This window comes from Phyllostomus hastatus, unplaced genomic scaffold, assembly GCF_019186645.2.
Source record: "Phyllostomus hastatus isolate PE091 unplaced genomic scaffold, TTU_PhHast_1.1 phas_contig_1, whole genome shotgun sequence".
NCBI classification, from domain to species: domain Eukaryota; kingdom Metazoa; phylum Chordata; class Mammalia; order Chiroptera; family Phyllostomidae; genus Phyllostomus; species Phyllostomus hastatus.
In genome coordinates this window covers 36,565,650-36,581,478 of record NW_025333498.1, presented here as the reverse complement: position 1 = coordinate 36,581,478, position 15,829 = coordinate 36,565,650, and the positions used below count along the sequence as shown (strand labels likewise).

At 41.2% G+C, this 15,829-nt stretch overlaps 1 protein-coding gene across 1 annotated transcript; it reads right to left on the bottom strand.

Annotated features, from left to right (window-relative positions):
• Positions 1-3,590: 3,590 nt before the first annotated feature.
• RBM43 (RNA binding motif protein 43) lies at positions 3,591-14,858 on the bottom strand. Its single transcript, XM_045831643.1, has 4 exons — positions 14,669-14,858; positions 10,122-10,326; positions 6,846-6,934; positions 3,591-6,104 (listed from the first exon to the last, which is right to left on the bottom strand). Exons 1-4 carry the CDS (start codon positions 14,669-14,671, stop codon positions 5,349-5,351), a joined length of 1,053 nt encoding a protein of 350 aa, XP_045687599.1. The 5' UTR covers positions 14,672-14,858; the 3' UTR covers positions 3,591-5,348.
• Between the last annotated feature and the right edge of the window lie 971 nt (positions 14,859-15,829).

Genomic DNA, 15,829 nt, shown 5'->3' with positions numbered 1-15,829 from the left:
ATTGAAAAATTGAAGAATCTTGTCCATCAAATAGAAGTTGTAAAAATTAAGCTGTCAAAATTCAGCCATCCCTAAACTTCACATTCATCTACCAAACCAGGTGCTGAAGTGCCCACCCACTTCATCCTTTCACTGAGCTAGCACCCATCCATCGGGTCTCAGCCCCTAGGAAGCTTCTTCTGACACTTGGTAAAGAAAATTTCTCAAGATACAGAAATAAGGCACAAAATAATTATGTAGACCTTTCAATGCCATGCCGGACATGCTCTAATATGCCCACTTGTGGGTCACTCTTTTGGGGAATGTAACCTGGTTTCACTTAACATCACAATTGATTAGGACAATGACATTTTATAATTCTGTGAAGTCAGAAATTTAACTCCTAAAAAAGACCAATAAATTGTGATTATTTTTTCTGTCTATGAGCAAAAACAGTCCCCTGAATAACAATTTTATAACATTATAGGACAATGATTAATTTTGATCCAAGGTAGCAATCTTTACTAACATGCTTTTCCCTAGTTGCTTTTTAATTCCATTTCTTATGTTCTTTTTGAACCAGCTTTTCATTCTGCTAGTTAACTCCTTGACAGTAAGGTAAATAAAACTTAAACAAACACTCATTACCTTTTTCTATGAGAATTATGCCAACAGTTTGGAAATGACTAGGTAAGAATTGACTCCCCAACCCTACGTCGACCACTGGTATAGGAAGCACTACAGTAATGGCTTGTTCACCCGCCTCTGCCAGACTTTGAAGGGGTCAGTGAACATTTTTGTCTTATGTCCCACCACTTTCTCCAGAACACACCAAACAGTAGTCCCAGAGGATGAACTCAACAAAAATTCCTGAGTTTCTTCCCCAAATGCTTCAGAGCCCTTTCCCCGACTCTTCTCCTTTGTCCGTCATGATCCCAAACTCCTACATCTTTTTAAACTTCATAATGGCTCCCTTCACAACTGGCAGTCTCCTTGAAAAGTATCAACCTGTCTAATTAAACGATAGGTTTTTCTCTCAATGGCAGACACACAACAGGGTTTAGGCCTGACAACAAGTCAGGACTCACATCATCTGCCTGGACATCAGTAACCTTCCAAAATAAATTTTAATAAAAATCAGTATCACTGTTACAGGGTGCAGCCAAGAGGGGGGACCCCAAATGGGCATTTGAAATGGGGTCCAGAACTTAAGGTGCCCAGGAGATTTTAAGATGTCTCCACCCACCCCCCCACCCCCAGCCCAGTGTGGGTTGGGGGAAGGGACAAATGGAGCAGGGCCATTGAGAGCTGTTTTGCATAGCAACAGCCTTGCAGCTACCCTCTGATGTGGTCATTTAACATATCTATAACCTTTGGCTGGTTGCATGGATATGTTAAATAGCTGTGATCATCTCTGAGCCAGGGGAACGGAAGTAACTTCCCCACCAAGACGTAACTGGGGGCAGATCCCCCAAGCTACAGCGCCTGCGTGGGAGCTCGGAGAAGATTGGCTCCAGGACATGGGGCCACACCTGCCCAGACCCAGGTTGGCGACCAGAAAAGCTGGAGAAGACAGCAGATTGAGGGCAAGTGTGCCTGAGTGTGGGAGGAGTCAGAAATGAGGCTGCAGAGGAAGATTGGCTGCGGGGATTTAAAACCCAGACTTGGCGGCCATTAGGAGAAAGAACCATGCGGCTTTAGCAAAATGGGGAGGACCTCAGCCATTGAGGAGAACCATGCTGCTTTGAGAAGGAGAGCCATGCGCAGCCCTGAGAGGGAGAGAACCATGTGGATGTGGAGGTGCAGAGAGGATCACGGCCAGTGGAGAGAGAGCCACACAGCTTTAGCAGAGTGAAGACTCCCGCATCCCTGAGGGAGAGAACCACGCGGCTTTGGACAGAGTGGGGACTCTCCCTTCCCGCAGCCCTGAGGAGGGAGAACCGTGCTGCTTTAGGAGAGAGAACCACGCGGCCTTGACAGAGTGGAGACTCCCGCAGCCCTGAGAGGGAGAACCACGCGGCTTTGGACAGAGTGGGGACTCTCCCTTCCCGCAGCCCTGAGGAGGGAGAACCGTGCTGCTTTAGGAGAGAGAACCACACGGCCTTGACAGAGTGGAGACTCCCGCAGCTTTAGAAGGGGGAACCACCACCTGGTTTTAGCAGAGATCCTGGCAACTCAGCCGAGGGTGCCGGGAACCCAGGGAGGTCTCCCAGTCGAGATGGAGTATTAACTGGGAAGAACCAGAGGACTGCCTGAGCCATGGACTTCTATTTCCTTTCCTGAGATATGGTACTCTGGACTGGGCAAAGGGGGAAGGAAGGAAGGACTGTGTCTGTTTGTGGGTGTTTTTGGGGACTTTGGGATTTTTGATGAAGACATTAGGTCACTACTTGAAGTCTGTATAGCATTAAATAAACATTTCCTTTCCTTTTCACGAATCTCTGGCATTGAGAGACGTCTTTCCTAGGGTGGCGGACATAACGGACCCGGGACCTTCTTTCAATAATAGTATATTGTCCCAGGCCCCCCTTGTTGTGTTCTGTAACATCACTGCTTTCAAAAAAAAAAGAGAGTTTTTATAAAGGATAGAAATTGGTTACACAACTAGCATATTATAAGGAGAGTGCCATTAAACAAATTCTAAAATGGACAATATGTAAAAAGACCTGAAATACATAATCTTCTCAAGCAGAAGATGCTTTACCTGTACCTTTAAATCAATTAGTGTTCAATTGTTATCAGATCATGTAATGAGACAGTATTCTGATCCAGCTCTTTGTTGAGAAATTATACTACTGGTATTAAATATCCAGCAATAATGAATGCCTTGGTAGGTACCAAAGATAACTCTGCCAGTTACTAATTTTTTGACTAAGCTTTAAAGTCATCTTGGGCATACTCCATAAAAATAGATCTAGGCCCCTTAAAGATTTTTCTTTTTGTAGCTGACGAGATGTTAGGCTTTCTCAGTAGAGGGCAGCAGAGGGACACTGCAGGAGAAAAGATTCTTGTTCTTGCTTCACTGTGTTCAATTGACAAGCTACTCAAGATCCAGCTCCCCGATACCCAGCTCTCTCAGCAGAGGCAGCTTCTCCACCATCAGGCCCGCAAATCATGGGCAGCTTCTCCAGTGTGCAGGACCTGACACATGGGGACTCCCCAGCACTTGGTGCCTGTGGTGCACAGTGGCTCGTATCACCGTCCCCAGCCACTTCCTCCCCTCGGCAACCTCTTCAACCGTTCTGTAAAGGAGTGCCCTTGTGAGACTGATACTCCTGTGAAGACTCTTCTAGCACCCTAGAGGATGGATTTCCAGCAAGATCCCCTTGGGCAAGCCGTCCAGCAAGATCTGGCTTTCAGTTCTAGGGGCAGAGGGGGCTGGAGAGTTCTTTCTTGGGTGCTCTATCTAAATTGCTCCTTATATCTTTTTTCTTGTATTTTTTAGAGTTTTCTTTTTTCTTGATAGTCAATCCCTCATTATTCCAATCCCCTGTTATAGTTAACAATTCTTTATATTACGCTTTCCCTACTCAAATTACTGTGTCTTCTCCCTCCTGATTGGACCCAGGCTGAGACAAAGTCCTTGAAGCAAAACAAGAATGAAACCTCCCTTTTAACTTGAAGATACTTTATTAGGTTGCTTGATATAAACAGCTGTTTCCCACGATAAGTGTTTATCCATACAGAAATGAAATGTCATATTTAAAGAAATAGAAATTAGTTGCATGTTTTGGATTTAGACAGCTAAGAAAAAAATGAAAGCATACAGAGGTTCTCCTTAATCTTTTCTACTGATATAAACAATTCCAATCATCATAAACAATAAACAATTCCAATCATGATTGGAATTCTTTGTCTACTTGTAACTACTCAAGACATATACATCTCATTATTCTAGGAGGGCCTCTGCAGTGCCCCCAGCTACTTAAAATTGGCTTCACCCAAAGTTAAATTCAGGGTAGTCCTAGACAACGTAATGACTTACAAGCCCTGGCTTCCCTTCTTCACTAAAGAATTTTCATATCCTGTCATCTTTAAGGTAACACTTCTCAATTGTTTTAATAGAATTGTAGAAGACCAGCTCTATTAAAGGGAGATGCACAGTGCAGTAATTGAGAGTACAGGCAAGTTACATTACATCAGTGCACTTCAGTTTCCTCCTCTGTGAGAAGGGCAGGAAAATAGCACCTGCCTCACAGGACTGCTGTCAGAACTGAATGAATAAAGATATGAAAAACTCTTAAAATTATGCCTGGCAAATAGCATTCATTATTCTTTTTGTTTTAATAAATGTTTCCTTTTACTTATTTTCTTAATTTTTTTTTATTTATTGATTTTAGAGAGAAAAATGAAGGAGAGATGGAGACAGAAACATTAATTTGTTGTCCCACTTATTCATGCACTCATTGGTTGATTGTGCGTGCCTTAACCCGGGATCAAACCCGCAACCTTTGCATATGGGATGACACTTTTACCAACCAAGCTACCCAGCCAGGGCAATTTTTCTGTTAGTTCCATATGTGAAAACTGTGACATTTTAAAATTTTTTCAATTACAGTTTACTTTCAATATTATTTTGTGTTAGTTTTAAGTGTACAGCATAGTGGTTGGACAATCATACACTTTACAAAATGTTCCCCCAGATATTTCCAGTACGTATGTCATTATCCTCATCATCCATGATCTTACTCCTCAAATGTTGCTTTAACAACACAGTTACAAAATGAAAAGGGCAACAAAAAAAAAAAGGCACTACCCTGTCTTCATAATTACAAGAGGAGAACGAACATTTTATGTAAGCACTTAGTTAGGCTAAATAAAAATGTCCCATCTGTCCAGTAACCTTGTACCAATGGGATTTAGTGAAGTAATGATTTAACCTATATTAGAAATACTTCCCAAGTAGCTTCTCAAGTGACTTTTGGCAGCATTCTTATTCTATTTAGCATAAATGCAAACTTTGTAAATGCAAAAAAACTGTCAATGGCATCATCATCATCATCTAAACTTCTCACATATTAGAATTAAGGCTACTTCTTTTTCTAAGAATTTGAGGTTGCAGAGAAAGTGAAATTTCTTCAAAGTTTAGTGAGGGTTTTTTTTTTCAAAGTTTTATACCTTAAATATTATCTTTGTAGTCACATAGACTGGGTTTAACCCCAGCCTCGTTCCTTGTCAGCTAGATAACCTCAGACGAGTGTTTTAGCTGCTCCAAATCCCCGGTTCCTTCCCCTATCATTTAAGGATAGCAATGCCTACAACGAAGTAGGACACAAAGATTAAATGAGATAAAGTGCGTAAAGCTAGCATGTCATCCCTGCTCAATAAGGAAAGCAACAGTCATTATCATCCCTATTGCTGAGATTCTATTACCTAACTGTGTGCCTTATTAATTTCATGGCCTCTTTTTTAAATGCATAAATGACAGAAGAAGGTCCTATAATGTCAACGTGTGTCTCATAAAACTTAATCAGAACATCAAGGTACTTTGAACTTAGTTGTTTACACGCCCACTTAATACTTACTTTCTCTCTATTCTCCATTCCTTCCAAAACAAATGTCTCTTTTCTAAGCTCGAAGTGAAGAGCATGTGAATATTTCTCAATGAACTCTTTCACAAGTTTTTCATGGTTTGGCCGAGAACCAGCTAGAGCATTTCTTATGCAAATTGTGGTAATTTCACCATCTACTCTCTCTTGACATAGAACATGATATTTTTTCAATGTGCTTTTATAAAAATTGCCCCTTTTCAGGTAATGAAAAACATCTGTGTCGAGGACAACTATTTCTCCCCTTCTAAGAGCCTCGGGCACTGAGCACCTGGGTGTCTCCAGAGAGTTGCCACTTCTCTGTGGGCTCCTTCTGGGGCTCTGTTTATTCCTCTTTTCCTGCTCACTGATAAAACCCCTGCTTTTTTCTAAAAGAGAATTTGCTTTTAATAGCAAAGATTCTTTGAGCTTCTTCATAGCCAGAAATGATCCTTGAACGGAGATTCTTCCATTGTCTTCCAAAGAACTGAAGCACAGAGTTGGATGTTTCTTTTTTAGGTCTCTTACCAGACATTCCAGAAAGACTTGACTCTGAAAAATGGAGAGATCAAGTACAGCATTGACCGAGCTAAAGACCTAAAATTAAAGAGACAGGAATTAAAACAGCACTGTTTCATGGAGCAGACCACATAAACACATTCTTCTTCTGCCACTCTCTGTGCAACAGTCCATCAGAAGGGATCCCACAGCCCCACGGAGCCCACAATGTCAATGTGGGATTCATAGTCCCTCGCTGCATTCCCCAAAGCAGAGGTGGTCAAGAATTTTTTAGAGGCAGAACGTTTTTCTGAAACAAAGTCTTAAGCAGAATCCACAGATACACACTGTTCTGTCTCTGCTCTGAGGATAGGGGTCCCCATACAGAACCCTCCAAGTGTGAAGATGGCTGCACAGAACCCTGGGTTTCTTACCAAATAAAGTTTCAAACCAATGCTTTGAATTTTAACTTTTTCCTCTGATTTCTGCCTTTCCTGAATCTTCAAAGCTTCTTTTTAATGTTCATGCTAATCAGGTTTTTGTTTTTTCCCAAAATAAGTTTTTAGGTACATACCTGACGTCATCCCTGAGAGCATAAAAACTCACTATCACTGTGAAAGTATCAACTGGGACATACGGAAACATAAACACAGACCAGGCAGTAACCAAAAAAATGTTAAGATACAGGTTTGGCCTTCAACACTGACTCAGGTTAGGGAGTTGGCACTTTCTATCCTAGAAGTCATGGGGTAATAGTGCTACACGTCTCCTGTGTAGGGAACACTTTGCAGAAGAAAAGGGATCGAGGACCACCAGCGGGCCTGCCGCATCACACCTTACCTTTTCACTCAAATGAGAGACTATGAGTTGAATGTGTCCAGCCTTCTCTGCTAGACAGTGTTTCTCTTTTCTGATGACATTCTCTGCAACTAAGTGGAAACAATGCCATCAGAAGCATTATGGCTTGACACACTAATAATTATTTTCATTAATAATAATAGAGATGTTCAACTCTATTATTTAGAATGCCTAAGTTTTTTCAACATTTTTCCCCTAAAGTCAACTTTTAAATAGCTTTCCCTTCTACTTCAATATATTAAAATTAATTTATGTATAAATATGATCCTAGTCATACTTTTAAAAACACATATATGTATATATAAATAGAAAACAAACACCTAAAAGTTAATCAATCAGTTAACATAATCAGTCTCTGTTAATTATGGCCCTGAAGAGACTTCACCTTCTTAAGTCCAGGACACCACACTGCCCTGGTCTTCCTCTAATTCGCTGGCTGACCTGCTCAGTCTGCTTTGCTAGTTCTCCTTCTCTTCCCATTCTCTAGATGTCGGCATGCCTACGCCTCAGGTCTCGTACCTCTTTGCTAACCAACACCCACCCCCTGGGTGATCCATGGCTTTAGATGCTATTCCTACGTGCATCACTTTCAAGATTCTATCTCAGCCTGGACTCTTCTCCCTTCTGCCTGTGGGAATCTCTATTTCATTATTCTAATAGACATCTCAATGACCAAAATTCAACTCTAGATAACCATCCTTTGTCTAAAAGTACTCTTCCTCCTGTGCTCCACACCTCAGAAAATGACACCTATTCATCAGCAAATCCTGAATACCCACTAGTTCTTAATCACCTGACCCGCTACCACACTCGCCAAAACCAGCCATTGACAGTAGCTTCCCTTCTCCACACAGCAGACAGAGCGACCACCCAAGAAAAGGCAGTGACATTTTGTCTGTCCTCTGCTCAAAATGCTCCAATGGCTTTCCCTCTCACCCAGGATAAACAGAATCCAGACACCTTGCCTGGGCCTATAAGCCACTTAACATGAACTGATCCCCCACTACCCCACTACTCTAACCACATCTCTTATTACTCTCCCCCTCACTCATTCCACTCCAGACACACAGGCCTCCTTGCTGTTCTTCAAGATGGCCAGCATGCTACCCCTCCTGAGAATTTTCCCCAGTCCTTCCCTTGCCCACGAATGCCCTACCTTCCCTTTTATCTTCATGAGTCATTCTCTTACTTCATTTAGGTCTCTGCTCTAATGCCACGTAAACAGAGTTGTTTTTCTACTCACACTATCTAAAGTGACACACTTTATTCTCTTCCTTTATTCTGCTTTATATTTTTTCATAGCACTCATGTTATATACTATTGTATGTAAATAAAAATAAACAAATGGCAACATTTCATCTTTTACATGACTAGTAGTATTCTATTGTATATACATACTACATTTTTTTAATCCAATCATCTGTCAAAGAACACTTGGGTTGTTTCCCTGTCTTGGGTACTGTGAAAATGCTGCAGTGAACACAGGAGCACATATATCTTTACAAATAAGTGTTTTCAAATTTGGGGGGTAGATACCCAGAAGAAAGATGGCTGAGTCATAGGTAACTTTATTTTTAATTTTTTGAGCAACCTCCATATCATTTCCCACAGTGGCTGCACCAATTTATATTCCTACCAGCAGTGCACAAGAGTTCCCTTTTTCTCCACATCCTCTCCAACACTTGTTATTTCTTGTCTTTTTGACAATAGCCACTTGACAGGTATGAAGTGGTCTCACTGTGGTGTGTTCTGCATTTCCCTGATAGCTAGTGACATTGCACAACATGGACGGACCTTGAGAGTATCATGCCAAGTGAAATAAGTCAGATGGAAAAGGACAAGAACCATATGATTTCATTCATATGTGGGATATAAAAGAAAAAGCAATAAACAAATGACACAAACAAACAAAAACTTATAGATACAGATGACAGAATGGATGTTACCAGAGGGGAAAGGTGGTAGGGAGAGGATGAAGAGGGTAAAGGGGGTCAAATGCAAGGTGACAGAGGAGACTAGACTTTGGGTGGTGAGTACACAGTAGAGTGTGCAGGTGTTGTATTGTAAAGTTGTACACCAGAAATTTACATAATGTTATTAACCAATGTTACCTAAATAATTTTTTAAAAGTGTATTGTTGCTCATAAAAATAAGTAAATATAAACATAAAATAAGTATATAAAATACAAATAAATAAATCACCCAAGGTATTACATAAATGCTTTGTTTATTATCTGCCCATCCCCACAGACATATGCTTCATGAAAGACACCATTTTGCCAATTTCATTCATTGCTATATCCTCAAGACCTGGAATGGTACCTGTCAAATAATGGGTACTCAATAAACATGTGTGAATGAATAAATAAATAAACCTCTCTTTCTCTTTCTGGGTTACAAATTCAACATATAAAATATTAACTTCCAAAGCACTACAATCCCCTTATAATAAGGAATAATGATAAGTCCTTTCCACTGTCCCTCATGAGGATAGCTTAATTGATGGCCACAGATAAGGACACTGATAATCAATAGTCTGTTGGCTCTCTCTCTGGACCCTGTCTTCCTTCGAGCAGAGCAAGGTCTCTCTTCCTCCTATGCAATATGGAACTTTCACCTCCAAGAGGCTGGTATGGAGACTCATCTTCCTCTGGCAATTTATTCTGTCAGTCACTGAGCTATAAGGAAGGCTGCCTCCCTCCGTGAAGCAGGAGGAGTGAATATGATCTGCAGACCCAACTTCCTCACCTGTGTCAGAGATGGGAGTGGGAAACATACTGGTGCAACCTGATCTCAGATCCAAGCCATATTTCTCCAGTCTGGCTTTACCAATAATTAAATCCTGGCTTGAACAAAAGAAGGTAATGGTACAATCACATTGCTGCAGCCACCTCAAAATTCCCAGAGTAGTTATCTCGTTAGTGAGATTAAAGATCATTTTTGTGGGTTTTAGTTTATTTTCCATAATTTAGAAATTTGCTACAATGAAATGTATGATTTTTATCATAATATATAGACAATTCAAAATTTAAAAAGAAGTCTTCAAGACTTTGCCAGTTGCTAGCTACTTTATCATGAGCCATTTTCATGTATATTCTAGTTAGTGCAACATTATGCCACTTTAAATTCAAAATAGAATAAGTTTTTTAAAAGCCACTTTAAACTTTACCAATCCCATGATTCATTTTAATGATATTCAATTTTCAATTTCATTATGGAAGTGTTTTTAATATTATAAAAAATTTGATTCAGAAATACCTTTTTTTTCTTTGAATGTTACATATGCAACTCCCTTGGTTCTTGTTGGGTATACCACATCTTCAACAACTCCGCCCTCATTAATATCTTGGAAGTGAATCTTCACTAATGCGGTCAGCAATAGATCATCAAAATGGCCAGCTGGAAGACCAGCAACTACAACCGTTCTCTCTGCTTTGGATTCCTTGACATTCAAAACCGACGCCTATAAGAGAAATAGTGAGATGTTCTTTAAAATATGTAAGATTCTATTTAATATGGGCAACATCACATACCAGTGGGAGAGGCTATTTTATTCAATAAAGGTACCAGTGCAGGTGATTAGATACTTTTAGATAGATTGATAGATAGATAGAAAAGATAGATCCTTGCATCCTCATACCATATACCAATATGAACTCTATGAATTTGAGAGGTAAATGTAAAAAGCAAACCCTTTTTTTCTGCATGGAAAACATTGGTTGATGTTTGTCTGATTTTATAAAGGCCTAAAAATAATGGAAATCACAAAGAAAAAGATAAAGAAATACACATTTGAATTAAAATTCAAATTTTTTAAAAAGCCAAGCTAACCACAAAATATGGTAGTTTGAAGATGACTGTACATGTTCTTGATTATGTAGTCCAAAGTTGATAAGACAATTAGAAATACATCCTCTACTTTTTTTTGGTCAGAATCAGGGAAAGTCACCATAAAAAAAAATAATAAAACCCCGGCAATAATCCTAGGGCTGCAGTGGAGTAAATCCCTCCTTCAAGCATGTATCTGAGATGGAATTGAACCACCAGGAATATATCCTATCGCAGACCCTGCCGCCACGCTGGACACAAAATACCACCTACAGGTAGGCCTTTCCCTGGGCTCACTCTCTTTGAACTTCTCGTATTGTCCAGTTAAGGGGCTTACATCTAAATGTCTTAATTTGTCCCCCATTCTATTTAGGGCAGTGGACACATAAGCTTCCCTCAATGCTTATAGGTAGTGTAGCCTGATGGCTCAGATATAATCTATCCCAACCTACCCCCAGGAAGGACAGGATGTCTTATGGGCCCACGTAAGAGTGAACAGATGACAAAGATCATTAGGGCTCTCGGGTGAAAGAACTCTATATTCAGAGTAGGACTTTATTGGGGATAGTCAAACTACTTCTGACCTCCCAGGTGAAGAAGACAGCCAAAGTACACAGTGTCCTGTCCATCCCAAGAGCACCTTAAAACTAAAGTAAAAAATAAATGAATACATAAGTACCGTTAAAGGGAATAATAAGCACAGGAGGGATTTCAACAAATTTCTGCAAGACTGAAAATACATTGAAGTATGTGCAAGGACACGACAGAGGGAAGGAGCTAATCCCGAGTAAGAAAGAGGGGTTGCAGTGGAAAGGTGCCAAACTTCAGGCATAACCTCAGAGATGAAAAAGAGACAAAAACGGACAGATTAGTTGAAAGGTTGTGGCAAAGCATGTGCTCCAGTTGTCTCCCCACATTCCCTACCCCGGATGTATACACACACACACTACAACGCAGGCAGCTGCACGACAACCTTGGGAAAGAAAACTTGAGGATTATTATGCTTTAAGAAAAAAAAAATGAGTGAACACACGAGGGAGAATCTGAGCTGCTGGGAAGAAAGGGTGTTAGAACCACAGACCAAGTCCTCCGGCTTTCTGACATTGGAAGGGGCCTCAGCCTAAAGACCACAAGCAAACTAAAGTGTGCCATGATTTGGAGTAAATTATGGAAGAGCAAAAAAGAAAAAAAGAAAAACAGAGAGAGAGAGAATCCATCTGACACAGCTACTAGGGGCATTTTCCTGTAAGCGGTAAAGGAGAAACACACATGATGTTGGACCAAAAGGAGAAAAGGAACACAGAATGCTGTATCGCCCTGATGGGCACAGTATTTACTGTTTGCATAATAAAACACTCATTGGTTTTTAACTTTTAGACTAATTCTGTTAAGTCTTCAAAATGCCAAAGACTTAAATATGATTACAGAATAAAATAGAAACATGAACAAAGAGTAGAACAAAGGCAGACGAACAGAAGTCGAGGAAAAAGATAGAAGGAAGAATAAATAGTCTACCCTAACATTACAGAATCATGTAATACTACATAAATCTTAAGTGTATTATGGAATATACAAAAATAATCCAGAGTAGAATTTCTTTAAGATTTTATTTATTTATTTTTTAGAAGGAGGGGAAAGAAGGGAGAAAGAGAAAGAGAGACATCAATGTGTGTTTGCCTATTGTATGTACCCTACTGGGGACCTGGCCAGCAACCCAGGCATGTGCCCTGACTAGGAATCAAACACGTGACCTTTTGGTTTTCAGTCCAGCATCCAATCCACTGAGCCACACCAGCCAGGGCAGAGCAGAATTTAAAATAATATTAAAACTTTTAAACATGGAAGGTGGGAAAAGTCAGAGATTACTTGAGTGAAATTTTCACTTATCATAGTAGTAATTCAAAAGTAAATGACTAAAGTCATTGATGACTGTCCCCTGGATGCACTCTCTCAGCACCTCTTTGGAGTTTCAGCTAGTAGCTGTTAAAAGAAGGTGGCAACAATGTATCTGTTAGTGAGTATGCAACTGAATTTCTTAGAACATATAGTATCTTCTCAATCAATTAATTAACAAATAATTAAGCATGTGTTCTATGTTTGGCAATATGCTGGATAACATTACACTTACAAAGAAATAAAGCATACCCTTTGCCCTGAAATTTAATTCCACCGTAAAAATTTACTGAGCATGTATTATGTCTAGGGCACTTGGATAGGCCTTAGGATTACCAATATTAAAAAAATTAGATAAATAAATAAAAAGACCTCTACCTCATGGATGAGAGACAGACACTTGCATAAATTATTTCAACAGGGCTTGGTGGGAACAAAAATAAATCTATTTCACTCCAAGAGGAAACACCAATGTCCAACAATTTGAGGATGCAAAATCACTCACAATAAAGATGCTAAAATACACAATAAATGACAGACAAGATTAGGAAGCAAGATTAACTCTGGTTTATGCAGTCAAAGAAGCTTCCTGAAAGAGAGGCCACCTTAGCTGCAGGTTTGATCCCATCAGGGCACTTGTGGGAGGAAAACAATTGATGTTTCTCTTTCACATCGATGTTTTTCTCTCTCTCACTCCCTTCTTCTCTCTTTAAAAAAGTCAATTTAAAAGAATATATATAGCCCTGGCTGGTGTGGCTCAGTTAACTAAGCTCTGGCCTGTGAACTGAAAGCTGGGGTTAGATTCTGGTCAGGGGCGGGGGTTGTGGGCCAGGTCCCCAGCTGGGGGCGCTCGGGAGACAACTGATGGACTTTCCTCTCTTTCCCTCCCTCCCCTTCTCTCTAAAAATAAATAAATAAATATTTTTTAAAAAAAAAATATATCCTAGGGTAAGTATTAAAAAAAGAGAGGCCTGAAAACTGAGGTTGAATTTTAATTAGTGATCAAATTTGATTTTTAAAAAATTTGGTAGCTCAGTTGGTTTGAGCATCTTCTGCACAGCAAGGGTTGTGGGTTGGTCAGGGTACATACAATACCCAAAGAATGTATAAATAAGTGGAACAACAAATCCATGTCTGTCTGTCTGTCTCTCTCCCTCTGTCTCTCAAATCAGTAAATCAATAAAAACAAATTTTTTAAACGCAAAGGAAGAGTTCACATCAAAAGCAAAACGATGTAAAGAAAAACTGTGAGTTAATTTTTGAAAGTAAAGCATTGGGGGAAAATAATTGTATCCGTTCACTGCTTTTGTTTATACTTCTTTAATTAAAATCAGTTGTTCATTTTCACTGACGTTGCCTTTACCACCACCCATTAAACAAAATCGCACTTGCATCTCACACTACTTTGGCATTTCGGAGACCCTGGCATTTATAACCAGTAACGAAGGGCCCTGCCACTGCTTTCAAGCGCTTGATGGAGAAGGCAAAGGGAAGGCCAACTCTTGAATTTGCTAACAGCTCTTGATAGCTAGCTCATCGGGTGAAAACACAGAGCCCTTGTTTAGAGAAAGAACTAATGCCACAAGAGAAAATCCCCACATTCCCTCTAATGGAGACGAGGCATCAATCTGGATGCCTGCCCAACTTGCGTCCTTGGCTTGAATACTTCTTCCTGGTCCTTTTCAAAAGGAAACTGTGGCCTCCATTTCTGGTTAACTCCTTCCACTCTGGTTCACCAAAGCAAGGGGAGTTATGGGGAACAACAGCTAAGCCCTAACACTGCCTGCGAAGCGACTCCTTGACGAAACAGCTGTGTCCCTGGCGACGGGGCAAAGAGTGCGGGAGACGGCCCCAGCGTTCAGTCCCTTTGGAGTCGAGCTGCGCGCGGGCCGGGGCAGAAAGGCAGGGAGACGTTTGCTGGAGGGTTTGCCTCCGGGGCAGACGGCTCTGCCCCTGCCACGGCCCCTCCGCGCGCAGCCCAGGTCAGCCCCGCACCCTCGCCAGCCCCCACCAGGCCCACGTCTTTCCAGGGGTCCATAATGACAGCGGGAGGACCCTGCCCTGCAAAATCAAAAGTAACTTGCCATGGCGGAGGAGAGACGCGCCCTCGGAGGTTGGCGACACCGGAATCTAGCGGGGCTCGCACGGAGGGGCGGGACTAGCAGGCAGGTTTTGGTTTCGGTTTTTTTATTTTGTTTTGTTTTTTCCCCACTCACTTGGAGACAATGCAAGATATTCGCTGTCCCTCCCTCCTCCCGCTCTGCTGGTGTGAGACCTCACAGCCTCGGAGTGGGAGCTCGAACCAGGACCCGCTGCTGCCACCGCCTGCTTGGAGGCCCTTGGTAGTTTCCCAACAGTTGAAACCCAGGTGTGCAGGGCAAGAGTGAAGGCAAGATTCCCAGGGGGGAATTCGAGGATTCTCCAGGGTCTGTCCTCTGCTCACTGGAATCTGATCCTCCTTCCTACGCTCTCACTGTGACCTGTGTCTCCTCTTCCTCACCTGCCCAGCCCAGGGCCAGTCAGACACAGCCAGGTGTGCAGGGCATAGGATGACAGGCTCATGGTCCCTGTCAACAGGGAGCTCATCATCTTTACCACGCCAAGCTCAGACTCCTGAGTCTGGCACCTGGGAGGACCCAGGAAATCCACACACGGCCTCAAAGACAAAGAAAGCATGAAGAAAAAGGTAAATGGTTGGCAAATAGAAAGAAGCTCAATTTCACTCCTAAGTAAAGAAATACAAATTGAAATCTTGAGATCCCTTTTTTTACTGTTGGATTGGCAAAAATTAAAGTGTGCTAATACCCAGTGTCTGCCAAAGGGTGAGGCAGCAACAATGGCTCTGCCAGCTAGACAAGTGCAAACATTTCTAGGATTTTGACCCCTTTCGAAATGTAAAATGAAAAAAAAAAGTGTAAAAATGCGCATATTCTTAGATTAGCAATTCCACTGTCGGTATTGCGCTGAAGTCATCCTGCACACATGGAATAAGATACTGTACAGACATTTTACTTGTGCATTGCTTGTGATACACATAATATTTGTTTTTAAATCTGGGATCTTGCTTCTCTGTCCCCATGATAGCCATTAGTACTGCTCACCATTATTCCTTGTTCTTCTCCATTCAAGCACATTGCAGGAACACCCTTCCTCACTCACTGTTCGAGGTTAGGCATGGTCGTATGATTCAGGCAGCCAATGAAATATGAAAACTGACTGGTCTCATATATTTGGGTGGAAGCATT

Excerpts from the sequence above, each read along its gene's own strand:
- RBM43 (XM_045831643.1), bottom strand. Across the intron at positions 6,935-10,121 it reads AACATTCAAAGAAAAAAAAG|TTGCAGAGAATGTCATCAGA; the intron begins GTATTTCTGAAT and ends GTTTCCACTTAG. Across the intron at positions 6,105-6,845 it reads TCTCTCATTTGAGTGAAAAG|GTCTTTAGCTCGGTCAATGC; the intron begins GTAAGGTGTGAT and ends CTTTAATTTTAG.